This window comes from Platichthys flesus, chromosome 2 (assembly GCF_949316205.1).
Source record: "Platichthys flesus chromosome 2, fPlaFle2.1, whole genome shotgun sequence".
NCBI lineage: Eukaryota > Metazoa > Chordata > Actinopteri > Pleuronectiformes > Pleuronectidae > Platichthys > Platichthys flesus.
Genome location: NC_084946.1, coordinates 24,041,544 through 24,068,384, shown reverse-complemented (window position 1 = coordinate 24,068,384; position 26,841 = coordinate 24,041,544). Strand labels below are relative to the sequence as shown.

The following is a 26,841-nucleotide window of genomic DNA, read 5'->3' as shown; positions in this document are numbered from 1 at the left end:
ATATATCCCTTAAGGAATTCAACATTATTGTAAGTAATAATATTAGTAAACTTTATTTGTTACAACAGTTGAATAAAACTGTCAAAATAAAGAACATCCGATGAAACAGAATTAATATGGTATTAATATAATAGATCGCTAGACAGACAGACAGACAGACAGACAGACAGACAGACAGACAGATAGATAGATAGATAGATAGATAGATAGATAGATAGATAGATAGATAGATAGATAGATAGATAGATAGATAGATAGATAGATAGATAGATAGATAGATAGATTGATTGATTGATTGATTGATTGATATAGGTAACAGTTGGATGATGAACATGATGCACATGCAAACTAAATATTAAACTATGTATATTTGCAAAAGATTCTCATGCTAACTTTTACTCCTCAGGGTAAAACCTTTATGAGATAACTGTCTTTGTTGAAATTCTTGGTCTCTGTCCCGGCAGGTTGGCCACACCCTCAGGATTGGGCCGCCCTGCAGAAGGAGCCTCACCCATTGGTCTAGTCAAGACCAGTCATACCTGGGTTATTATCCCCCGGGCTCTTCTCTCCTTTTCCCTGACAAACAAACCGAGAGGCTGCCTTGTCCAGACCTCCTCTCCAGATTTTGCAGCGCCAGGACAACAGCTCAACAAATCCTCCAACCATCTGAGGCAGGGAAACGACCGACAATGTTTCAACAGGTGTCACAGACCAGGATACCTGAGTTCTTGCAGAGGAGGAGAATAGGAAGCGCAGGAAGCGCAGGACACCACCGAACATGTCGCCTGGACACAGCGAGTCCTCAGGCTGCCCTCCACGTTGTTGGGACCACTCTGAAGACAAACCTGAGCAGGTAAACTGAAATCAGATCATCCTGCAACACACACACGCACACACACACACACACACACACACACACACACGCACACACACACACACACACACACACACTCACACACACACACACACACACGGTTGTACAGCTTAGTGATTGGCATAATGCACTCCACAGTCCCTTACCTTAACCCTAACCATCCAAACTAAAAGCCTCACCCTAACCCTTAATCTTAACCCAATTCTAACCCTAACCCTAAAACCAAGTATTAACCCCGAAACAGTCCATTAAAGGGCTGTCCCAAAGTGAGGACAGGCCAAAAGGTCCTCACATTCCCAAAATGTCCTCACTCCGTAGGTTGTAGGCTCATCTGGTCCTCACAAAGATAGCTGTACAAGAGCACACACACACAGACATTGGAATTTCTATCTTAGTGAGGACACTCTTTGGCACGATGCATTCCCTATCCCCTACCATAACCCTAATCATCCAAACTAAATGTCTTACCCCAACCCTAACCCTTCCACCAAGTCTTAACCCTCAAACAGCCATTTGAGTAAGTGAGGACCGGTCAAAATGTCCTCACTTAGATATAATTACAGTAACAAACACAGACACCCGTACATAGGTACACACACACATTTCTATAGTTGTGAGGACACTCATTTGCATAATGCATTCCCTAGCCCCTTACCCTGACCATAACCATCACAACTAAAGGATTAACATTAAACCCTCAAACAACCTTTTGAATTTGTGAGGACAATCCAATATGTGCTCACAATGATGGTTTGGAACCACAGCTGGCCCTCGCAAGACACCAATACGATGTAAAATAAAATCTGTATTAACATTTATTTTATGGTTAATATTTTTAATATCATGTTTTTTCTCTATTTTGTATTTTTTATAGCATTTAGACTAAATTTAGAAGTGTCAAGCCATTGGTATAGTAATGTTCTCAGAGATAAATGGGAAAGACAAAAAACTTCAACTCCATTTTTCCCGCCCTATATTCAAACTTTTTCTCTAAATAAAGAAATGCAAGAGACCTGAGCAAACAATGCGACGAAAGAGAAAGAGAGAGACACGGAGAGCGACAGAAGACAAAGGAAAGGGAGAGCTGACTGGGGGTGGACCTTGGGGGTGGCTGTGGTGGGCTGGGCATTTGACTGACCAATCAGAGGCCGAGCATACAGGAGCTGCAGCCTCATAATCACTCGTTGAGCTTCTGCACTGAGGAGAGTCAGTAATCACAAGGCTGTAATAACAAGGCTGCATCTAGTAACGGTACCAGGACATTTGTCTGTCAGTAGCAGGTTGACCGTGGGGGACGACTGCAGCCATGATCCACCCCAGGACTCTCAGAGTAGATTATGACAAAACTACAAGAATTGTATACGTGGTTGGCTCGGAACTCAACGTGAACCTGAACAGGTGAGACTCTTGTCCAATCAGCTATCAGTAATCATTTGTGTTGAATGACAGCATCTCTAATATAACGACCACCCCATTCATACCTACAAGGGTAGACTGCAGCAGGGGCTATTTTAGAAGTATTACTCAGTATAATGTGCGTCTACAGTTACAAAACAACACAAACCATAGTTACATCAACAAAAATGAGGGTTAAAACCACAATGAAGCTGGAAGTTACTGCAGGGTTGATGCATTACTATTTCATCTGCATACATCACTTTCATTGATTATAGATTAAGTATAGATTCCTTAATCGCCAATGTATTAAATACAACTGCTTTTTTATTATTATATTGTACTGCATCCCACTGAGTGGTGTCCCTTATATCTAGACTACCTGTAACTGTTTATATGTACAGGTTGGACAAAGACAAATATGTCTATGCCTTACCTATATCAACAAGGATGTGGAGAAGCGCGTTAACTATATCGATATAAAGTTAATTTAGCTATATCCACAATCCTGTGTGTTTTGGTTTAACCTTTATCAACTGGAAACAGTTAACCCTAGCCTAACTGCATCTAGGTAGTTAACCTATGTCAACATGAATGAGGAAAGGATAGTTGGTTCAGTTCCTGGTGGTGTAGGTCGTCTTTTGTTTGCACTGTGGAGAGAATCAACAGACGTCTGTTGTTGCTATCAACTGTACACTGTGCTGCCAACAGGAGAGACTTTGTTGTACCAAAGAAATGTGGGCTATACGGATCTGCCAAATGCCAGCCTACACAACAGAGCAGGACCGGATTAATGTGGGGAGTGTCACACGGCACAGCCTCCCGCGGTCCTTTGGAATCTGCAACAATAGAAGCTGCATTTTCCCAGGAGAGGAGAGCGGTTTTAGTATCTGAAAGATTCGGTTTACATACATGTAAGTCTGTCTGAAACAGATACTCATTACTGTTCCTTCTGTCAATTGCAGTAAAGAGATGTTTTCTAATATGAGATATCGGGGACAAAGTCCACAGTTCAGCAGGAGCCACAAGGAGGCTTCAAATGTTCGACAAATAAAAAATTAACTTTATCGTCATTCAGACCAAACACAATAAAAGGGCACCGTACAATATCAGTTTGACACAAATATATTTTAGAATGGTACGGTTTCTTAATTTGGTCTTAAACCTATCTAAAGTAAAAATAAAGACTCAATAAAAGAATAATAGATGAATATTGTACAAACACACATTGGGAAACTGAACGGCTACTGACTGAAATTCCACATATTGAATGAATAGATGGAAGCTGACATGAGAATTGCAGGTACGACTAAATAGATAAAGAATAACAGACATGGTCTAATTGTAACGTTGTGTAAACAGCTGTCCAGGTGTGTCTATAGGTGTGTGTGTGTGGGTGGGTAGAGGGGAGGTGATTTTAAATGTTTTTTTAATGATAAATAATGTCTTTATTGTGATCACCCCAATAATTCTGACAATGCACGAATTGTCAGCTGAGCATTTTTAATCTGTTCTTAAACAAACCGGTGATAGTGACATCAGAGCACAACAGCTGACTTCGACAACATGTGGTGGAGAGGTGGTAGACAGGGGAAGTATGAGGTGTCCCAGTCTGTCGACTCCAATTCCAGTTCTTCATTTGGTCACTTTTTAGACGTCTGTTGTCTTTCTCTGACCTCCTCTGTGGCGGTAACGTGTCTTTGTGGTGTTCAGACGCAGCCCTAATAACCGTCTCTTTCTCTTGTTCTCAGGAGCGCCCCACCCAACTCCAAGTTCTTCTCTGTGAAGTGCACCCCTTGCGTTCAGTGCAGCATCAGCCCCCCGCCCCAGGAGACCTCCCACCTCTCCCCCATCCCTCTCAATGGGAACTCGGTGCTGCTCATCAGCATGAGCCGCGCCAGCGAGCATGAATATGATGGCAAGGTAAAGTGGCACGACACCGTTGTCACAAAGTGTCATATTTCAAAATGTGGGAGAAGTGGGACGGGAACGGCTCCGGGAAACGAGCTGGCAAAATGCAAATTCAAAGGATGAATATGAGTCTGTCATGGAGCCCAAAGCAAAAACACTGCATGTTAAAAAATAAACTTTTACATTTCAAGAGAAGACTTCGACTCTACTGGAAATAAATCAAACTCAGTGTCGCCCTCCTGAAGGCACCCGTACCTGTTTGTTTTTTTTACAGAACCAGAGGGATATTCCACATTAAAAAGAGCTCAGTTGCAATATGCAAATCATTATCTTAAAATATGTGGTTTCAAGCATTCTCATTTTGAGAATCTAAATAATTTGTGCTTTTGTTTTATTAGCTGTCTGTCAGGTACTATGGGGAGAAGACCGAGGTGTTGGGGAGAGCGATCCTGCACCTGACAGCCGTTGGTAAGTTAAAACATTGAAATGCAACACACATTTATTCTATTAAAATGTATATAAAGCATGTAACAACTAATTATGTTAATAATTTGTCAGCGGAACACTAGTTGTGTGTTTAAATCAAATCAGATTTCAGTCAGAACTCATATTTTTTTATCCAGAACCATCTTTATATTGCAAATATTCAAGTTCAGAGCAACGTGCTTGACTGTGATATGGAAATATATACGAATAGCCTTTTGAAAACAATAGTTGTATCATGATAGGAGCCACTATCTTGAATGTGTCTGTCCCACAGAGATCTCTCTGGATGTGGATGCGGACAGAGACGGTGTGGTGGAGAAAAACAACCCTAACAAGGTGATCTCTCAGTGACAGTTCAAGATGACAGCGCAAAGTTTGACACCAACGATGGAGGGACTTTCTGTTTTCCTCACTTTCTGATAAACAATAACACAACAATTTTAATGAATAGGATTCGATTCATTGAAGTCACTCTGCGCGGCACATTTCCTCTTTTATTTATAGAGCTCCTGCGTCCTATTTAAGTCTTCAAACCTGTCTGCTGTAAACTCTGCATGAGATAATTTCTCTATAGATGCCTGAAGGGGCTTATGTCAGAGATGGTTTAAAGTTTTGCTTTGTCAACTTCCTGAATGTTTCCTTGTTTGACAGTTTAATATGCACACGTTACAGCCCTGGAGTTCGTACTCTGTTCAATGCTGTGAAACACAGAGCAGCAAATCTGTGAAATAACTCAACTCCCGTGTCTGGCTTGTTGAAACCTTGTCAGGGCTCCTGGACGTGGGGTCCTAAAGGACATGGAGCCATCCTATTGGTCAACTGTGACTCCGAGCGGACCTATATGAAGGAACAGGACTCCGACCAGGGCCGCATCTCCAAGCTGTCAGGTGAGAGGGTTTAACAGTGACTATGTTCTTCTGTCTGTACCGGGAGCTTAATTATGAAAAGCAAGACGTGTTTGCTTTGGCAAAGTCAGCTGAATAAATAGGCGACATGGAAAATTACTGATTAAAGAGAAATGTAAAGAGGCTGGGCTGATAAAACCGACCTATCAAATGACCTTGAAGTGGAGAAACCAGTAGAGCTGAAATTTGATATTATAAACGGGTGTTAATTTAAGCTGCAGCTCGACTTTCGTGTGTGTACCTGTGTGTGTGTGTGTGTGTGTGTGTAGCTGACCACGCGCTGTCTGTGTTTAGCTTCATCACAAGAGATGAATGTGAAAAAAAATATCAAGTTGAATACCTCAGGGTAAAGTCTGTGGTCTTCGGGCTCTCATGAGTCTTTGTTTGCGTTGGTGCAGATCTGAAGGACATGTCGCTCATGGTGCTGAGGACCAGAGGCCCTGCAAAGCTCCCAGAGGGCTACAAGCTCACCCTGCACATCTCGCAGGGCGACGCAGAGAGCATGAGAGTGTTCAGGTCCAGGTCCCTCAACACGAACAACGCCATAAGTGAGTAAAGACGAAAGCCCCCGAAAACAGATGATGCATGATGCATGTAATGCAGCCTGTCAATTTCAGGCTTCGCACTATTTTCATCTTTTATGTTCATCCCCTTTTTTAACTGTTATTTCTTTCCTCTACCAAAACTCGGTGCCTCAGTATTTGAATGTTGTTTATCTCATTTCACCAGCGAACTTCGTCTATAGCTCCCCGTTGAAGGACTATCCACTGGTGCTGCACAGTGAGGTGCTGTCACAGGAAGTGCCGTACCTCGGCGACAAAGCAGAGATGAAGTTTTACGTGGAGGGCCTCAGGTTTCCCGACAAGGACTTCGAAGGCCTCCTCAGAATCAACCTCAGTCTGTTGGAGCCCATTAGCACAGTTAAGACCTGCAGCACGGCACTCACACCGTTCTCTCATCTCCAACTCCCTTTTCTGCTTGTCTGTATTTTAATTGACTTGTATCTTAGGAAATTGCAAACAATAGAAATATACTTTCCCCAATAATCTGAAGTCAAGGTCCATAGTTTTACTCTTAATGATCTTTTCTTATGATCTGGTGTATTGCTCCCAAATATCTATTAAATTAACCTTTGAATTTGGTGATGTTCTTTGCTAATAATAACAAATGTTTCCAAGGACGAGAATAACCTTTGAGTGTCAGCAACATAAATAAACTTTTTTTTTTTCATGAAACTGTTTAACGCAAAACAATGATTAGACTTGAGTTTGTTTAACCGTCGTTCCTCAGCAGCTTCTCTTGTTTCCACAGGGGATCCCGGAGACGCCCATTTTCACAGACACGGTGGTGTTCCGAGTGGCGCCCTGGATCATGACACCCAACACCCTGCAGCCTGTAGAGGTGTTTGTGTGCAGGTAAGAGAAGACTGATGAATAATAAAGATGATGTTAGTCACGGGCACAGTCTTGCACACTCACTTCAATTTGAACTCGTACAACTGAGGAAATGCTTCAACTATTTTTGAACAGTCACTCACCTGCTAGAAGCTTTTGGGTTGTACTTTTAAATTGGGAGAATTTAAATATGTGGAAAATCCTTTTGCGGAAATACAATTATATTCCTAACGTCAATTGTTTTTGTACTACTATAGAATGTAACATAGTATACAATGGAGATAGTTTGTTTGTATTGGACAGCTGAAGTACGATTTTGCCCACCAACTCACAAGACTCATGCTTCTGCAAACTGGTATTTCTGTGGCTTCTAGCTTCTGCTTGAGGTAGTGCTAACTGCACAGTACAAAACTGAAGCAGCAATGCAATGTGCATTGTTAACATTTACTATCAAAAGCAATTATGCACTACCTAACAAGAGGCTGAAACCATATATCCTAAATCTGCTGTCAGGTATCAGTCATTATTTTGGGCAGTAATTCTTAACTTGGCACAATTGAACCCTAAGTACAGCAAAAGTTACATCTAAATGCATATTTGCATATTTAAACATCATTTCATAATAAATGTACATTTATACCAAATCAACTTTAGTCTTTTGATTAATGAAATGACATGAAAAATTGCCACATATCTCCTGATGAAATCTGCATGTCTGCCTGTGGTTTGCTTTCCCAGCACATCTGATAACTACCAGTTCCTTAAAGGCATGATGAAACTTGTGAAGAGCAGCGGCTACAAGCTGAAGATTTGCCACGAGTATTTGAACAGAGGAGATCGATGGATGCAGGTCAGAAAATAAATCCGCTGCAATGTAGATTTCAACTGTCATTTGCAATAATTTGATGTTTGCTTCTTTTTCACATCTTTAAAGTTTTTGAGACTTCTTCCACTTTATCCATTGAGTTTTCCTCGTTAGGCTAAAGGCTTCAAAACGAAATCCCGATTGAATGAGTTGGAAATTCCGTTTATAAATACTATGAGTTGTGTAATTGACATGAGTAATCGTGCGAGAATACAAGAAACTTCAGAAAGCGTCCGGGCCCGTGACGAGCAAGTCGGTAAATCTTCATTAGAACACGGCGAGTCATAACATGTGGTGTGAAACAGGAAGTGCCTTCGCTGTGTCATAGGTTTCAGAGAAGGAGGAGAAGTTGCATCACCGCACAACAAAAAATGAGTTGATCTGGTAACAATGAAATCATTAAAAAAACGAGGAAAATGTATATGAAACACAAAACTTGTACAAAGCATTCATGCAGAAATCATAATGTTGTTATGTTGAATATCCGATAAGAACTCAAACAGAGCAGAAAACATAACGTATATATGATGTTTCAGGATGAGCTGGAGTTCGGTTACATCGACTCACCTCATCACCGGTTCCCTGTTGTTCTGGATTCCCCTCGAGATGGAGAACTCCAGGACTTTCCATACAACGAGCTGCTGGTAATCCTTAAAAGCTTCCAGACTATGAAACGTTCCTATAGAAACATGATTTTGTCTCCTATCTGATATAATTTCAAATCTTCAGGGCCCTGACTTTGGCTACGTGACGAGGATGGCCAGGAGAAAGGACGTGAGCAGTCTGGACTCGTTCGGGAACCTGGAGGTTAGTCCTCCTGTTACTGTGGACGGGAGAAACTACCCCCTGGGCCGAATCATCATTGGAGTGGCTTTCCCCACGTGAGTCCTCAAGTTCCCCTGACTTACCAGGAATGTACGGACAGCTTTAGTTCAGTTCAGCATGTTGAACAGAAGATGTCTGAACACGTGCATCTGTTCATGTCCTTCAGGGCAACTAAAGGACGCAACATGACCAAAGTGGTTCAGGACTTCCTGTGGGCCCAGATGGTTCAGGAGCCAATTGCCTTGTATTCCGATTGGCTCACTGTCGGCCACGTCGATGAATTCATGACGTTTGTTCCTGCACCTGACAGAAAGGTAAAGATACCACAGTTTGAAACTGAAACAAAATAGAATGGCACTCAGTAGAGCTCAGACTGCACCTCCACCAAAGGCCAGTTTATTATTTGGCGGAGATAATAAACTACAACTTCACACATCACTCCCTTGAATCTGCCTGATTCCTTTCATTAAGATCCACAATTTATTCCCCCAGGGAAAAAAAACGTTGATAAACGCCATCGTGCAATGTTTAAGAAAGTGGGGTAAAAAAGTCCAGGATCCAAACTGTAATTTTTGTGACCAACCAACAAACAAATAGAGAAAACCATAACTTCATTGGTGGCAGAAAATATGACACAATAACAGTAGTAACTTTCCAATACAAGTAACAAAGTGCTTTACAACTAACAATATAAAATTCACAAACAATCAGTGTTAAGAAATAGTATTAATAATAATGGTCATAGACATCGTACGATAAAAACTTTTGTGTTGTGAGAAGAGACAACAAACAGGCTCTCACGTTGCCCTCGGCTGTTACTGCTCGATGGTGACATGCTGTTTCAGATGTGGTGGCATAGTTGAAGCTCTCATGATACGGTGCAGCCACTGTTATGTTTGTCTCTTGTGTTTCTGTCCACAGCGTTTCCGGCTGCTGCTGGCCAGCCCCGACGCCGGGTACAAGCTATTCAGAGGCTTACAGAGCGATGGCCACGGACAAGCCAAGCTGTTTGACGGTATAGGGCCTCTGTGTGTGTGTGTGTGTGTGTGTGTGTTTGTGTGTTAGTGGAGAACCTCTCATTCATGAACATCATCAAGTAATTCTTCAACTCTCGCTCTGCATTTTATTCACTCACAGGTCTGAAAGATCAAGAAACAAGAACAGTGGACGATATACTCAGTGATCTGAGTTTCCAAGCTGAGAACAACTACGTGCAGGTGAGTGGTGGATGATGAAAGACCGTGAAAATCATCCAGAGTCTGACAATGTGGAATATTTCATTCTAAAACCCACAGGCAGTAGTATGCTGCTGTAAAAACCTCCTCTCCATAGCGGGGCTGCAGGGATTTGTTCCCATTCAGCCAGAGGAGCCTGGCACAGATGTTGGGCCGATAAGGCCTGGCACAGCGTCAGCGTTTCACTTCATCCCAGTGGGGTCGGATGTGGGTAAAGTTACGCTGGTGTGACATGAGGATTTCCCCTTTTTTACTGGAACTAAGCGGCTAAATCTGAATCATGTAAAACAGCCCCAGACCTTTTGTTCCTCCTCCTACACTGATCTTCAAAGCTGCTACCGAACTGCGAGTTGCCATCTGAAAAGCAGGGAGAGAAAAGGGTGCCATCACCGATACCTCACCAGCTGACAGAGCCTATGCTCCTGTGAGCTGACGCTGTTTCCAGAGGCAGTTTGTCGTCTATTTCTCAAGTTCCAAACTCTTTTCAAACACTAGCTCCTGTACGTGAGAACACAAACATCCAACTCTTTGGTAAAATATTCCTGTGAGCCCAATGCGACAATACAGCAGGAGCATTTTTGGAGAACTGGCAGCGAGTGAGAGAGAGAATACAAATACCTCAGGATGAATGAGAGGAGCCGTGCTCGAGGAAGACGGTGACGAAAAACTTGAAAAGACAAAAAAGTATTTTTCCGTGAGCTGGAACCAGTTTGAACTCGTCTGTAAACAAAACCACTGAGCAGCTAAAGTTCTACGTCAAGTCCTGCATCTTCTGCCCAGGCATCGCTCCTCACTCGAATGCTCTGGATGTTTCCCTGTCGCTGTGCACACGTCTGACCTGGACAACCTACTGCTGCGTTCCTCATAAGTGAAAGACAAACTGATTCCTGAAACTTTGGACACTTGTGTCGCCTGCTGCTTCGGAGCAAGTTGTTTTAGCTCAGAGATGTTTGCACTTGAAGTGGACCAGGGTGAATTTAGCAGCGCCGACATTTGACAATCAGAGACCCTGGAGAGATGAGTCCCGGAGCTCTGCATCTAGGCGAAATTTTTCTGAGCAGTTATTTGTTTTCAGGCTTTTGAAGATAGTTCTGGTGTGTCGTACAACAAGTTGACTGCATTTTTGTTTTTCCTTCCCTCTCCCAGAGCTGCATTGACTGGAACAGAGACGTCCTGAAGAGAGAGCTGGGCCTGGAGGACGAGGACATCATTGACCTGCCGATCCTATTCAAGCTGGCTGAGGAGAAGACCGGGAGCAGAGCGGTGGCGTACTACCCTGACATGGTGGGTTCAGACTTAACCCCTTGTGGACGAATGTCACGAATTTGCCTCAAACCCCATTCCGGTCTTAATGCCGCAGAGGTGACGATTGTACCTGATGGTGCAAATACTACCATACCAAGGAAGGTATTGGAAGCACTCTTCCGCCATCTAGTGGTCTAAGTGGAAAATACATACTAGCTCCTTGGGACTGTGCAGTTATTTTGAGGTATTAAGCTGAATTTGAAATACTGTGATGATGGAACAGCAATGATTGTACAGAAACATATGTTGTTTTTCAATTTCAAGCAAAAGCAGCATCAATCTACATACCAGAGACTGGATTTTTTTTTTTAATTAAGCCTAATGTCGCTTATTTGCATCATACCTTAATTTTATTTCTATTGTATATGCTATATTTAAATTAACAATCTCCAATTCATTTAGCATCTGTATGACAGCCAAAAACACAAATAATATTTTTTTTAAATAATTGGAAATTAATTCAGGCATTAAGGGGTTAAAATCTGGCTGTGATCACTTCCAAATGGTTCCATTCCCACTTTGGCCGGAGTCTTTCTTTGTGGAGTTTGCATGTTTTCTAGTGTCTGCGTGGGTCATCTCCTACAGTCCAAAGACAAACAGACTGGGGTTAGGTTAACTTAAGACTGTAACCCTGAATGTGAGAGTGTTACTGTATGTGATACGCGACCAGGGTTAACGCCTCCTCTTGCTCAATGTCAGCTGGGATTTGGCTCCAGCCCCCCCATGACCCTTAAAGGATAAGTGGTATAGATAACGAATCCACCGTTTCCTAATGGTTCTTTCCGATGTAAGAGGAATGAAAGCACTCATTAGTTAGAGATAAGCGCCGCTGAGAGTCTCATCATCGGTTTCATCTCTTTCCAGGTGAACATGATCGTTCTGGGGAAGAACCTGGGCATCCCGAAGCCCTTTGGCCCCAAGGTGAACGGTCGCTGCGTCCTGGAGGCGGAGATGTGCTCGCTGATGGGGGGGCTGGGCCTCACCTGCACCTTCATTGACGACTTCGCCTCCTACCACAAGCTGCTGGGGGAGGTGCACTGCGGCTCCAACGTCCGCCGGGAGGCGTTCGACTTCAAGTGGTGGAACCTGGAGATGTGAACAGGGACTGAGCAGTAGATGGTGACGGGGGAATAGAGAGGGTTTCAAATTTAGTTGGAGAACAATAGTATATTAAGTTTACTTAAGGTTGGACGGAAGGTCTTTCTTACCACTTTGTCTTAAAATCATGCAAGTGCCGGTTTAATCAACATTTCTTTTGCAGAAAACAAATCCCAGAGAGGTTTGATGTTGTGCATCTTCATATTTATTAAACCTTTTTGTTTGCTTCATTTACAAAAAAAGGATGTACAGCAATATTTACAAACTTTTGAACACGGGCTTAAGCAGACTGTTAACACAAACAGAATTACAATCATTTAAATCAAGCACAGAGAAGATTCACTTCCAATGTTTATATGGTTTGGATCGACGTTGGCTTCGGACAGTGTTAAGCACAGTTAGATGAATGGATCACATAGTGTGCTATGAAATCACACAGCCACAAGAGGGCGTACTTCATCTACTCAAGCATTCCCATGTCCAGAGGAAGAATCTTTTGATCCATCATACTTCTATTTAAAATCAATGCTATAGGCTGTAATACACACTCATGTAATTATTACCAAAATATGTCTATTTTTGTTTCAATGCCTTATTTTCTGTGGAGTCAAATGTTTCTTGTTTTTGTGATTTGTTGCTTCGACAGATTTTGGTCAAGTGTCTTCAAACATTTTGTACTTTCATGTGTAAAATGTAAATGCTTTTTGCTGATTAACTAAAGACAATGAATCTCATGTCCGCTTCAGTTACACAACTGAAATAAAACAAGTGAACAAATCCCTTCTTTTCTTCACAACAAACGATAAACAGGGGGAAGCTCGTCCACTCAAAGGAGAAGCTGCTTCACACTTCACGCGCAGCATCACTTGTCAGCCGATAGTTTTACATTCAAGCCCAGCCGGCAACGCAGTGCCTTTTTAAACATGACCTTTACATCAGAGCAGCTCGCGCGACAATCATAAAGGCAACAGTCCAGACCAGTCACAGTGTAATTCATGACAAGTCATGTTTCTCAGCAGGTCAGCATCCGGGGGGGGGTAGTGCTTCGGTCATATACATATATTCAACTTTACAAATAGAACTGTGGCGTTTGGCTCCATCAGCAATGCGGAGATGTTGGCTGGTTTCTTCCCTTAATAAAAACACAAATCACAGAGGCGGGGGGGTGGCACCAGTGTTCAGGAGGAGAGGTGTTTTTTTTTTTTTTTTTTGGCAAGCAGATTTACACCATGCACAGAACCGTTTGTTTAACACACCCGCACACAGACATCAAATCAACAAGTGGAGCGTGTGACAGAGAGGATTGGACGGGAGGATGCATGTTGCTGGTTGGGGCTCTACAGGAGTTCTGTTCATATTCATAGAGCATCATCACAGTCTGAATTTCTTGAACATTGACATTTTGAATGTAAAAAACATGTCAGACACATTTTCCAAGTAAATTATGCTTATGCAGCCACCAACAGCAGCATGGTCACGTACCCTCCATCAAAAACATGAGGAATTTACAACCAATATTCACAGGATACTCAGAAGAAGAGGAATAGATAATAAAACCAAAACATGGCCTGACTGACACACACGCACGCACACCCGGTACATTTAAAACCCATGGACAATATCACAGTGGGATGCGAGGCGGACATTAAAAACACATTTCCTCTCTAGTGCAACGCTTCCTCTACGGACCCTCGGCTTCTCCTCTCGGGATTAAAGCCCCCGTTCATCAATTCCTGATCTTGAAAAGCAGACACGACATTGGAGAGGGATCACTTTACAGAAAGAATCAGGTGTCAGAGCTCAGAGCGTATACTGGCCTGGAGAGCGGGGCAGGCAGACGTACTCTGCTAAGCCAGCTGACACGTGACAGTCCATCAGCCAGACGTGGTGGTGGAGGTCTCCTTGTCTTCGCCTCGAGCGTTTAAGAGGGATTCTCCGTGGAGCTGGATTGAGGGCGACGGGTAGGAACACTTCCGTGAAGCTGGAAGTCTCATTGTGACAGGCGGCAGATCCCTCGGTCTCCTGTTCGGGCTTCCATCTGCTCCCCTTCTGCATCAGCGGGGGAAATCATCATTGCCCTCTGCTCATTTTTGGCAAATGCCTCTAATGGTAATGCTGAGACCAAGGAGAGAAGATGAGATTTCGTAGATGAGTGTAAAGCAGAAGTAAACAAAAGCTGAGAAGGACAATGCTGTTAGTGAGCGAAGAATAAGACTAACCTGAAAATGGACGTTGATTCTGTTTCATTTGTGTTGGGGCTAACAGTTCTGCAAACAGGCAGGAGAGAGAAAAACTGTTAATATCAAGAAATGAAGCTGAAGTCAAAGTTCACCAGAGTTAAACATCACTCGAAGCCATGCTGTGGATTTGCTTCCCCTCAGGAGGAACTGAAACAACCTCAACAGGTCACGTTTTAAAGATACATGGTCTGTTTGTGGAAGTTATAAAAAACAAGTGAGTATTTGGTGCTTCTACACCAAATACAATAAATGATTCAGTGTGTAGGATTTAGTGACATCTAGTGGTGAAGTTGCATGTTGCAGCTGAATGCCCCTCACCTCACCCTACCCTTTCAAACTTGAAGGAGAACCTATGGAAACCTTCAGCTGTCATCAAAACTCAAAAGGTGTTTAGTTTGTCCTCTCCGGGCTACTGTATAAAACATGGCTGCCTCTGGACCCACTCCCGATATAAATATAAAGTATTTAAATATAAAGGCCCATTCCTCGGGTAAAGAAAACAACAATTCGTACAATTTAGATGAAAAACACTATTTATATTCAATTTCTGCCAAATCTTACACACTGGACCTTTAAACAAACAGATGACCCATTCATTTCAGTGACTCTGTGAAACTATACAGTGTCATCTAATGTCATTTAAAGTCCGATGCCGAACCCCTTTGTCTCACCGACAAGGACTTCTGCTCCTGCGGGGGGCGCTCCATCTTGGGCCTGCCGTCTGTCCCTTTTGGCTCCGGCGTCTTCGCTCCATCCGCTTGCTGCTCAAGACGTGAGGCTGGAGGACGGAGACAGATGTGTGGCTGTCACAGTTAATATACTCATGCACATAATGCTGCCAGCTGCTCCAGCGGAACAAAAATAAATAATATTCCAACATGCCAAAAGATTAATGTTCCAGAGTGAATCATTAGTGGGAGAAAAATCAGCAGAGTAAAATAAGTTTATCAAGCTGGAGGCACATTCATTAATTCAAGAGAAGTTGCCATCCTTTGTTTTCGTACAGTTACACACGATGGGCCTTCAGTTGTTGTCGGCTCCACTGGACCAGCTGAGGGGAAGTTTGTCACTTAAGGCTTCTTCGATATTAATTGCTCAGGCAACGGAGAAGGTTATTCTTACATCTGCCCCATCTAACCCCCCCTAAATACCCTGAGTATGTGACACTGACCACCGTTTGATCGCCCGCCTGCTTCTCACACCTGCAGGCTGCTACTGGCCCAGTAACAGGAGTCGCTCTCTCCTGAACTCACCTGGGAAACCTCCCTGGCCGGTGCTGCTCACACTGTCCTCGGCAACAGGGCTGAACGCAAACGAGTCCTGCTTGAGCGGCGTGACGCAGGACACGCTCTCCTGTAAGAAGGGGAGAGACACTCCAGTTCACTTGGGCAGTGTTGCAGCTCATTTATTTGGCACAAGACAAATAGTTATTACAGATACTATCAGCAGCCAGATAGAGAGTTGTTACACGTTAATGGTTCCAGTCACAAGTCTCCAACAAGGACGGACAGGATCGGAACTGAGACTGAATTTCAAACCATGGAGAGAATTAGCTTTTTTCCAAATCTACGGATTGACAAAGACTGTACAACCAGCTCAGCTCCCAGTAGAGCTACATTCACCAATTATGGACCAACACTGGTTTAACTCTCTTAGCTGTGCGATATTCATTGTGTCTGTGCAATACAAAGGCTTACGTACAACCCATTCCACTCTATATAGTCTTGCATGTAATCTGTTCTTCACGGTGTATGTATTAGTCATTATTCCATTTATATCTTAGTTTTAATTGCATGATTTTTTTTACTTACCGATGAATCTTAACTGGTCTCTTGAAGCTTAAACATCGTATAAAGGATTATCTTATCTTGTGGACTTCTGTTATCTTCCATTAAGTTGTTACCGAACACGCAGACAGTCAGACCTCATAGCCGCAGCTGTCACTCTTGTGCCAGAACTTGTCTTTCACTTCAGACTGTGTACCAGAAATAGCTACCGCAGCTCAACTCTCTGACTGTATTTGCATTTTGCATTTTGACTCTGCAATACATTTTGGGACCTGTCACTTCTGAGATTTAGTGAAATCCATCAAACGCTCTCACATCCAAACAAATAAACGATTTTTCCTCCTCACAGTAAAAGTGTCGAGTGGAACCACAAATATGTCGCAGGCCGTTAAACAGAAAGCTGTCGGCTGCTTTCTGTTTAGAGAAGTGACACACGCTCCCGCACGTCTGCACTTCCATTACGTGTCGTCAGCCTGTGTGTCTGCCTCCACCCACCAGTCCGGTGTCGTACTCCTCCTCGGCCTCCTCCTCCTCCTGCTCCTCCACGACACTGGCGAAGCTGCTGGCGTTGGAGGAAGAGCGGGAAAGGTCCTGGGCCTCGGGGATGGAAGGCGCCCTGTAACACATCGCCAAACTGCACACCTGGGTCACTCTGAGCGCACACACACCCGGGTAACACACATGCACAGAACACCAGTCCACCCATTTAGGCAGCAGCAGGCAGAATATCTATATCTAATATTTATTCGTCCTTCCAAAGAACGAATAAATTGTCATCGACATTTCACGGCACGTCTTTCCTTCCGGTGACATGTTCAGTGACAGCTGTGCCTCTGCTGCTTTGTGCCACGTAATATTTCAAAGGCGTTTGAATAAAGCAGCTCTCTGTATAAGCCATCGCTAGTGCTGAGTCAGACCAGGATAAACTGAATATTAGCATAATACACGATAGAGGAAAATGTTTGACTTATTTAGCAATAACAAACGGCCAACCCTCAGATGCAGCCTTTCAGACGGTGATTTACTTTAAGTAAAAGTACTATGCAGAGAGCTTTCATGACAGTTTCTTAGTGAAAATAGATGAGCTTCATCACAACAATACCAAATGGCAAAAATATGGCACATTTCAAGATGTCGCCTCAACAAATCTCTGCTCAAATCTCTATAACTTTTCTCTGCATAACTTTATTAGAACAAAATCTGGAGAATCTGGATCTAAAAACTCTTCTAAATCTAAAAAAATGATTTTGCTGCTTCAAACTGTACAAATCCCTACACCAACCCACTAAAGGAGTCTGACACCGCCGATCATTCAAAGTGTAATTCAAAAGATAGTCACCTGTTCCTGGGGGCAGGAAACTCTGGAGAGCTGTGATTGGACGAGTTGTCTGATCTATTTTCCAGCCACATGTGGCTGATGTCGGACGTCCTCTGGGGGTTCGGCGACGCCTCCCGGCTTCAGGACAGGGACGGAGACATGGAGATAAATGTAGTTTTACTTATGAAATACTGTAACATACTGTAATCTGTTAGTGCAGATTCACACGATGTAAACACGAGCTGTCGGATGTGAAGAAAAGCTCTTTAACAAGCTGCTGACAGACTTTTTTCCTAAATATAGACACACTGATCAAATTCTATATTTCACAGTGTTATAAAGCTTTCCTCATGTGGTTAAAATGTTACAAAGATTAAGTTTAAAATGTAGAAATGAAAAAAGAGAAGCACAACAGATCCTCTGAGTCAAATCTGCCCTCCAACAGGAGCTTGTACTTTACACATCCTCTGATATCTTATTTCTTCTTGTTAATGTCCCTGCCTCCATCTGCTGCGACACTGTTTGCTCGTCACCACCCACTCGCTGCTGATCAGCTCCGTCCTCTCACCTCCTCTCTTGGACCTCCTGGATGTTCTCGATGCCGATGGCGCTGCTGCGCCGGGAGCTGAAGGGCCCGGACTTTTTCCTGGTTGGGCTTTTCCCAGGAATTATCAAAGACTGACAGTGGGAGAGGAGAGTCAGTCACACTGCAGGTAGAGTACGAGCCTCTCACAGCCACAGTATGAATGGAATGCACGATACAGTAGTGAACAGTAACATGAGCTGTAAAGGAATTATGAACTTATGGCTTGATACATCCTGAGATAATGTGATGACACATCCTGCAACCTGTTTAACAAATCCATGATCCGCTCCCTTCATGCAGGAAATTATTATTTATTGTACATGTTCTATAAATTCTGACCAAGGTGTTTGTAGACGATCAGTTATTAGATCCATGTTGGTATATTTTGTAGTAGATATTATCATTGAGGACACACTATGACACACGTAGACAATACATATGATGCATGGCACCAAAGTTAAGCATTGTTAAATGGATATTAACATAAATAAAGGGCTACCTAAATGTATTTATAACATATTAGAAGTATTTTATGTAAATAAGACATTTTAAGGCCTTAAATTCAGATTATTGACTTTAAGAGCAGAAACCCTGGATCTCTAACTTTTCTCTTATGGTGTTTAGGAGCAACATGTTTAAGTTGAAGGAATTCATATAAGATTTGGTGTTATGGAATACAAAACATCAAATATGTTCCCTTTCTGCCCCAATATGAAAAATTATAAAATTATAAATAAAAAAGGGTTTGGTAACTGTGTGAATTAGTGAAATGAATGATGCAATCACAACCATAATCAAACAAATGTCATTATAATATATATATATATATATATATATATATATATATATATATATATATACAAAAAACCCTTACAGTCACAACACTAAGAACAGAAACACTCACATTCTAAAATGACAACAATATCAAACAGGAAGAGAGAGTTATACATGAACCTCTTCTATTGTTCCTATCCCTATGGCACTGCCTCGTCGTCCATATTTACTGGGACTTTTCCCCGGGACAAGCAATGACTGAGCCACACGAGACAGGGCGACGGGGGGAAGCAGAGAGAGAGACAGGAGATGATAGACAGAAAAAAGCAAGAGGGGGGGAAGAAAAAAACAGAAAAGAACACATCATAAGAATCTCATGCACAAGGCACAAAGAATTTAAACAACAAGGTGCAAAAAGGAGCCGGAAACAGCAGCTCACGGCGAGAGATAATACAGAGAAGACATGACAGTGAGGAAACAGTGAGAGGCTTTTCAGAGCAGGGGCCGGCCGGGGGTCCGACACAGGAGGATGGACAGCTTCTGCTCTGAGAACAGCAGTTCTGTGTCGTGATGCATTCGGAGGGAGAGAAGAACGGCGGCTGAAACATCTCACACAAGCACATCAACGGAGAACATGAAAGCAGTTGCGGTCATGGTTTCCCGCTTTCTTTGGCTTTAGTAGTTGGATTGTGGCTTTTAATGATAATAACTGTATTTGTATATTAAAGTAAAGTGCTTTAAAACAAACACTTGTCAACAATATAAAATTCACAAACAATCAGAGTCAAGAAATAAAAATAATACAGACACAAATAATAAAAGTCAGACATCATACGACAAATACAGCAAAGGCTCTATCCCTATCTTTTGCAGTTGCGTTGTGGTTGTGTGGTTGTGTGATGGCTTCTGCAGTAGTGTAGCTTTAGTAGAAGTGTTGTGGCTTTTTCATTCTTATTTTCTGTTAATGCTCTTCTGTGAGTCATCTCCTCCCCCTAGGGAAAAGGGGCAAAGAAGACTGGCGAGGTCCAACAAAAAGGCGTAGCTTCTAGAAAATGTTAAATAAACTTTCCTAAACGGATTAAATCTAGTTATGATTCAAAAATACAGTCAGTTAGCGAATTATTTGCTAAGTAAAACGCATCAAACCCCGTTTTTGAAGGAGATACAGACAGGTGTAGCGCTGGCCATGCACGTTCTCCAGTCGCACATGCACAAGGCTGCGGAGAAAAGTTAAAACAGTTACAGGAGGAAACATGACTGAAGCACACTGGGGAAGGGAGGGAGTCTGGGTAATCAAACTGCTGCTACACTGAGCTCACTTCAGGTCTCAGGTCAGAGACTCACAAACACTCGGTCGAGTATCTAACTGTTGCACTGAGGTGATCGAGACGCTCACATGAGAATGAATGAAATGCTGAGGATGAATTGTGACGTTAACTTTCAACACAAAGAAAGAAGAAAAACAAGCAATAAAGAACGAGGAACATGAGTCATAAATAGAAAGAAAGACAATCAGTGAAAGCCACTTTAAAACAAAGCAAGAGTGGAATTAAAATGTGAGGACTTAATGAACATAATGATGTAAGTCAGGTGCCTTAATATGCAAAAGGAGTAACGCTCATATGAAAGAACAGGGGCTGAGGAGTCTGTGAACAGACAGTAGTATAAATATACCATCGTCCTGAGTGTGCGTTGTGTGTTGGGTGGGCATCATGTGAACCAAAATGGCTTACTTACAATCCCTGGGGTTTTGGGGCTCTCTGCGGGATTGTGGGTAAAGCTGCCACTGAGACTAGTGGAGACTGTGTGTGACTTCTTGTTACTGAGGCCCATGGCGTCCATAGACTGGCTTCTGCTGCGGATGACCCGCTACAGAGAGAAACGAGGAGATATGGTGTCAGTGGATCCACCGGCGTCGTGTGGAAACACAACACACTGACGGATATGTTTGCATTGACCAACACGTAGAAATGAATAAAGAGTATTGCTACTGCAGTGGATGTCTCATCTAGAATATCTTTAAATAGATGTTCTTTGTCCAAAATACACTTAGCTAAGTCCCAGTAAGGATGTAAAAGCTATGCTTCTGTGTACCACAATATATCTTTACTATATTACATATCCTGATATATTTCAGTAGTCAACAACTGGCCACATTTAAATAATAATATTAATTTGAACCTTTTCTGAAACAAATGTGAGCTTATACATGATTGTGCGAGTATTTGTGCATATTTCTTTATGCAGGACTATGTTTTGAACACTTAGGGGCAGTGCAGGTCAACAGGCAGCAGGGGAAGACTGGGGGGGGGGAGAACTGAGGGTCCATAAAAGGTTGAGGAGAGTGTGTAGGTGTGCAGCGGAGGACGATGATGTCTACAGGTGGAGTCTAGAGTTGAGTTTTGTTTTTGTCATGGGGGGGGGGGGCATGGAGCAAGGAGGAGGAACAGTGACAGGAAGTGGGCGCGACAGCAGCAGTGAAATCCACACAGTGGGAAAACAGCAGATGGAGAAAGTGATGGTGGGAGATCTTTGCTGGGTTAAAAAAGTGTGGAGGTGTGAAGGAGAGAAAGAGGCCCAGGTACGAACACCTTGTCCTGAGGGATCTGCTCACAAGTGGACAGTGTAAAGGTCGTCTGTTCACACCTGGTGTTGAGATGTGTCCTGAATGTGTCTCCTAAGACCACGTGGGGGGAAACTGTTGCTTTGACCCAGCGTGCGTTTCAGATGTGTCAGATGATAAATATGAATAATAAAGGGAAAGATAGCAAGCGGAGTCACGAGGGGCGGAATGAATAAATGCGCGAAACTTCGAAGAACGATTGACCAGTTTAAGAAAAGTGTCAGTAATTATCTGGTTGTCAGGTTAGATAATGTGTCAGTGGCCATAAACTAACATATAATAGAACATATAAGCAGAGCAGATAGAGGCTTCCTCCACACTGCTACGGTTTTTGTGTACCAAAACGCATCAACTACGGCTATGCTTGTTTTAGAGCTGCTAAAACAGAGTAGTTTGGAAAAACTTTCGGCCCCATTTTTGTTTGAAAACTCTGGAGCTGCCTTCTAGTCTAGACAGGTAGAAACAGAGATATCTGAAAGGATCACTTAGACACTGCTCATGGTCCTGACGTAGCCTTTGTGTGTTCGTCAGGCTCCCATCACATGACCGGATGAAACCACTGGCTACCAGTGTAGAACGCAGCATGGGAGAGGAGTTGTTATTCGAACAATCTGCGACAATTCCCATGTTGATGTTGATGTGTTTTCAGGCGTGTTGGGGATTAAGACTCAAGACAAAAAGAAAAAGCTTGTTTGGACAGAGATCGTTTTAGTTTCGAAGTTTTCCAACGAAAAACAAAGTCGATTGGATGTAGCGAGAAAGAGAGAGTGGGAAATGTTTGTTTGGTTAAAATTGTGGAGGTGTGAAAGAGAGAAGCTGAAAGAAAAACAGAGGGAGGACTTGCAGACACATTTATAGATGCAGTGTATGGAGCAATGGAGGAGAGAGATGGATCTAGAGAGGCAGAACAGACACTGTGGGAACCGTTGGTACATTTCTCCGAAGCTGCAAAGAAAAAATAAAACTGAGAGCAAGTGGGCGACACAGAGAGAGAGAAGAAGAAAAGAAAAACAGCGAGGGAACGCTGCCCATGGGGAGACATGCAAACTGCATCATCAACTCCCTAACGAGGGGTCATTAAATCGTTCATCAGGCACACACACTCACAGCTTCCACTGCCGCAGCTCCACAGCCCTAATGGTCATTGATGGAGCACTCCCAGTCAGAGCAAAGTGCCTTTCACACACAAACAGCTTCAAGAAAAAAAATAAAAAAATAAAACTCCCCACACCATCATGTGAAAACACACTGAGTTCAGCAGGCACAGCCGAGTGAGGAAATCAAACGCCACAGGGCTGGTCCTTTGAGATACTACAAATTTCCCTCTGCTTTGTTTTCTCATGTGTGAATACCCAGAGTCCCGGCCAAGAGACAGGGGGGGGGAGGGGGTTGGGAAAAAAAATAAAGCATCCTGGAAGTTTGTCTCCGCTCGTCACCGTTCCCTCTAATGCGTGTGGCGTCTGCAGATTAACGGAGCGTCGCATCAAATGAAGGATGAGGCCCCTTACCTTAAAGGACTCGAAGAAGCCTCCTCCTCCTCCTCCTCCTCCGCCGCCGCCCCCGTTCTCCAGCTTATCTTCATCCCCACCGAGACCCATCATGGACTGGCTGTTGATGTGCAGCTCCTCGTAGAGCGTCTCCAGCAGGGCAGTGCGTGTGCGCTCCTGACAACAACAAGAAGAAGAAGAAGAACTCTGGAGTTTCATATTCCAGTCGGCTGACAGCAAATATTAGCAGTGGAACTCATTTGCATTGTGGCAGTTTGAGAAGCGCTGGAGATTAGAGGTAATCTGTGGTGTCACCTGAAATCTCTCCCCACCGAGAACACACACGCAAAGACACACACACACACACACACTGACACAGATGCACACACACAAAAACACACACACTTACCTCCAGCTTGGCAAACTTCTCAGCCTTGTAGCAGGCGTACTCTGCGTTGATGAGCTTGGTGAAGAGGAACTCGCGGAACTCTGGGCCCTGACAGACACGAGGAAAAGTCAAATGCACTGAATTTATATAACACTTTACTCTACCAGTCACTTTCACCTATATTCTATAACAGTCATACAGCGACAGAGGGGGCAATTCAGGATTCGCTGACCCCCGTTCAGACCTGGTCAAGTTCATAGGGAATGCACCCAAATGCGTCTTGAGACCGGATCACTTGATTGTGAGGAGGTCTGGGACTCATGTGGCCTCGTTCTTCACGCCGTGTGAACACAAATGCATCATGGGCCACATATGGAGAATCGCCCACTCAGCCGATGTCCCCTGACCTTCTAGCTTCACATTGAATCAAAGTATTTTTTACACCTCGCTGTACTTTGATCTATTTATATCTGACCACCACATGGTGATTTCTATTTATTTCATATGTGTAAAAACTTCAGAATAGGGGAGAGCGGGGTAGTGTGGGACATTTTTTACATTTGCTCCCCTCTAGGCGAGCCAAAATGATATATCAGTAAAATGTACACATTTCCCAGTAATTCAGGATGTTTTCTAGAAATGGAAATGATCAGAATGTCTTCAGGACAAAGGGCAGTGAAAATATGATTGTTTTAAAAAAAGTGGTCTTGTGTCCCACTTTACCCCGGCTACAGGGTGAAGTGGTCCACTTACTTTTTCCACTTTAAAACTACCATAACAACACATGTTATAACCACTAATATCGGACTATAGTAACAGAATCAAGGGGATGGTCAATTAGGCACATTTATGATTAATAAGATTCATGTGATCTCTTGCACACCCTAGCTTACCGGCTCATTGTTTCTCTGTTCAATTGGCAGGGACAGGGATATTGTTTGTCTCAGCGTATTCAAATGCCAGTTCACTGCACTTAACTGGAGCAAGGCCATGGAACTGGTCAGCTAGTTGTTGAATTGTTTGGCTCCTCCTCCATCTCATCTGTGAATATTCTCTTTACCTCAGCTACTGCACCCCAGGCTACTGATTTAACTTTCCCTTTCTCTTTATGAATCTTTTGAGGGGTTTCTTATCAACACTTCTATCCCTTCCAGCTTTTCTTAAGGACTTCTTTCCTTGCATGACCTCAGCGGCTGCCCTCCCATCTCTGTGAGGGGTGTTTGGCCCCAGGTTGTCTTCCTGGTGCAGTTTCTTGGCATGATGGCTTTTCTACAATGTTTATGACATTTAAAATAAAACTTATATAATGTAATATAACACTACAATATGTTTAAGACTAAACTTAACTTGTGCTTCACAGCATTTGTCCCACTTTACCCCACAGCCACCGTTTTAGAAAAAACAACATCTCTTAGCATGGTTTTATATGTTGGAAGTTCATCAACATGTATGATATAAGTTTTTCTACCTGATTCAATTGGTTTTGACACAACAGTTGATTAAGTTTTTTTCACATTTTTGTGAAAAAAAAACATACTTTGCACAGAACCAACACCAACTTCTCCTTCATGGCAAGGGGGGAATGGGAGGGGCTTGAAAACATAATGATCACATGACCACGAATGTGTTCCGTTGACTAGATACAGGGGGTGTCCCACATTACCCCGCTCTCCCCTACAGACTCCAGGAGCTGGGGATGACCCGGTTTACCTTAATGTATCCTTATTACCTGTACTTACTTATAAAGCTCTGACTTACCAGATAAAAACTACCAGATTATTACTTCGCCAGTAAAACTTGATCAAACCCGTTTAAACCACTGGCTTTTACTTCATGTCCCGCAAGTTCGCTATGACTTCGGAAAATCATGGAACAAAACACAGCATTTTTATATTTAGCTAAATTCTGTAACGTCTCACATTACATTTCGCTTTTTAGGGTCATGGTAATGAATGAAGTAATGTTATTAATTAAAATTTTCATCGCCTTTGTTCCTCTTATTGATTTTATTGGCTCTTATTTCAGTAGAAAGAGTTTCCTCCTCTTTCTATTTAACTCAATCTCATTGATATCATAAGTGACCGTCACTCCTTTATGATATCTCTTGTTAATACAGGCATTAAGCCACAGCAGCACATGAGTAAGTGCAGAGAGGAGACAGGGGAGTGATGAAAGGTTATGACATGTGAGTCGCGTCTCACGGGGGAACTGAGGTCATGCATTTGTTTGATTGCAGACCTTTTTGAAGATGGCAGGGTCAGGCAGAGCCGGCCCGAAGAAAGGAACATCGTCCCTCGCTGTCACAGACACCTGGAACACAGAGCAGGAGAGCTGAGCCTGTGGAACCTCTCCCAAGGATTAACTGTGATGCGTGTTCCCGCTTTTTAAAGCCACACAGACAAGTCACCGCGGTGCCTTGATAAAGTATTCACTGTTCCGAAAACCTTACCTTGTAGGTGACATTGTCCGTGCACGCGTTCTCCACCTGCACCACCACGTAGCTGTGCAGGAAGTTGGACTGGATCATGTCTGGGACGAAGGGCGTGTTCTCCTCCTGGAACATGATGGCTACGATGTCGTTGCCGATGTGCCTCTTCCTCTGCAGCTGGAGGGCAGAGATAAACAGAAACCAACAACAGCGGAAACGCATCAAATAACCAGTTAGAGTCACAAACACAGAGCTGTCACGTCCTGGACTCGCACAAGAGGAGATCGACTGGGAGTAAATATAGTCCCAGCAGAGAGTGGACGTTGAGTTTGATCCAAGAGGACAACCTCTTCTCTGAAATGCTTGACAACCCAGTTTATATATATCAGCCAGGAAATGGAAACCAAGCTCATCCTGGTGACTTCTGTTGATGATTCAACACAGTGAAAAATTTCTCAATCATTTCTATAAAAAGTTAATTAAGTCTGATTAAAGATGATATGTAAGAAGGTATATACGGATACATAGGACACAAGCTTAAAGTTGGCAGAAGAAACTTACTGAAGGACAGAGTGACTCAGCCAGAGCATCGAGTTTTCATCCAAGCAATATCTTTTAAATGGCCCGGTATTGCCAAGCATTAGGGGCACCTTCCTTTTTTTAAATTCAATTATGAATATATGTTGTCACCGCTTCTTTTAGCAAGTCAATTTAAACAGGCTCCCATGAACATCAGGGAAGATATGACTGAAAAACCATCACACTAACAATAACTGGAATGAAACTTAATAGAGCGCAGACGCGTACCCAGACCCCGACAGTCCCCTTAGTTTAAATCAAGATGCACCAAATTGCACACACTTATAGAAATCAGTCTCTGCAATGTGACTGATTTATTTCATCAAGACCCATGAATT

The 26,841-nt window shown here is 43.0% G+C and overlaps 2 protein-coding genes across 10 annotated transcripts in view; one reads left to right on the top strand and one right to left on the bottom strand.

Moving 5' to 3' along the window:
* Positions 1–557: 557 nt before the first annotated feature.
* On the top strand, positions 558–13,070 carry padi2 (peptidyl arginine deiminase, type II). 3 transcript variants are annotated; one of them, XM_062407179.1, is made up of 17 exons: positions 2,174–2,272; positions 2,981–3,183; positions 4,021–4,192; positions 4,579–4,648; positions 4,941–5,002; positions 5,436–5,553; positions 5,970–6,119; positions 6,301–6,491; positions 6,883–6,986; positions 7,704–7,815; positions 8,367–8,474; positions 8,560–8,711; positions 8,822–8,969; positions 9,577–9,670; positions 9,793–9,872; positions 11,037–11,174; positions 12,060–13,070. In XM_062407179.1, coding segments are annotated over exons 2-17 (1,935 nt in total). In that variant the 5' UTR covers positions 2,174–2,272; positions 2,981–3,181; the 3' UTR covers positions 12,294–13,070. The 3 variants fall into 3 exon arrangements, with proteins under 3 accessions (XP_062263147.1, XP_062263154.1, XP_062263163.1); XM_062407163.1 differs by lacking the exons at positions 2,174–2,272; positions 2,981–3,183 and adding an exon at positions 558–853; XM_062407170.1 differs by lacking the exon at positions 2,981–3,183 and having other exon boundaries at positions 2,043–2,272.
* rap1gapb (RAP1 GTPase activating protein b) overlaps positions 12,941–26,841 on the bottom strand; it is a 96,458-nt gene continuing 82,557 nt past the window's right edge. For 3 of the 7 annotated variants that reach the window (XM_062407150.1, XM_062407126.1, XM_062407142.1), the window contains 13 exons: positions 25,946–26,101; positions 25,735–25,806; positions 23,518–23,604; positions 23,130–23,285; positions 20,736–20,867; positions 19,179–19,256; positions 18,207–18,316; positions 17,660–17,776; positions 16,816–16,972; positions 15,787–15,886; positions 15,205–15,311; positions 14,513–14,560; positions 12,941–14,408 (listed from right to left, as the gene is read on the bottom strand). In XM_062407150.1, coding sequence (XP_062263134.1) covers positions 14,552–14,560; positions 15,205–15,311; positions 15,787–15,886; positions 16,816–16,972; positions 17,660–17,776; positions 18,207–18,316; positions 19,179–19,256; positions 20,736–20,867; positions 23,130–23,285; positions 23,518–23,604; positions 25,735–25,806; positions 25,946–26,101 — 1,281 coding nt within the window. In that variant the 3' untranslated portion in view covers positions 12,941–14,408; positions 14,513–14,551. The remainder of the gene's footprint in view (positions 14,409–14,512; positions 14,561–15,204; positions 15,312–15,786; positions 15,887–16,815; positions 16,973–17,659; positions 17,777–18,206; positions 18,317–19,178; positions 19,257–20,735; positions 20,868–23,129; positions 23,286–23,517; positions 23,605–25,734; positions 25,807–25,945; positions 26,102–26,841) is intronic. The other 4 variants (XM_062407128.1, XM_062407134.1, XM_062407127.1 and 1 more) reach the window with 3 other exon arrangements.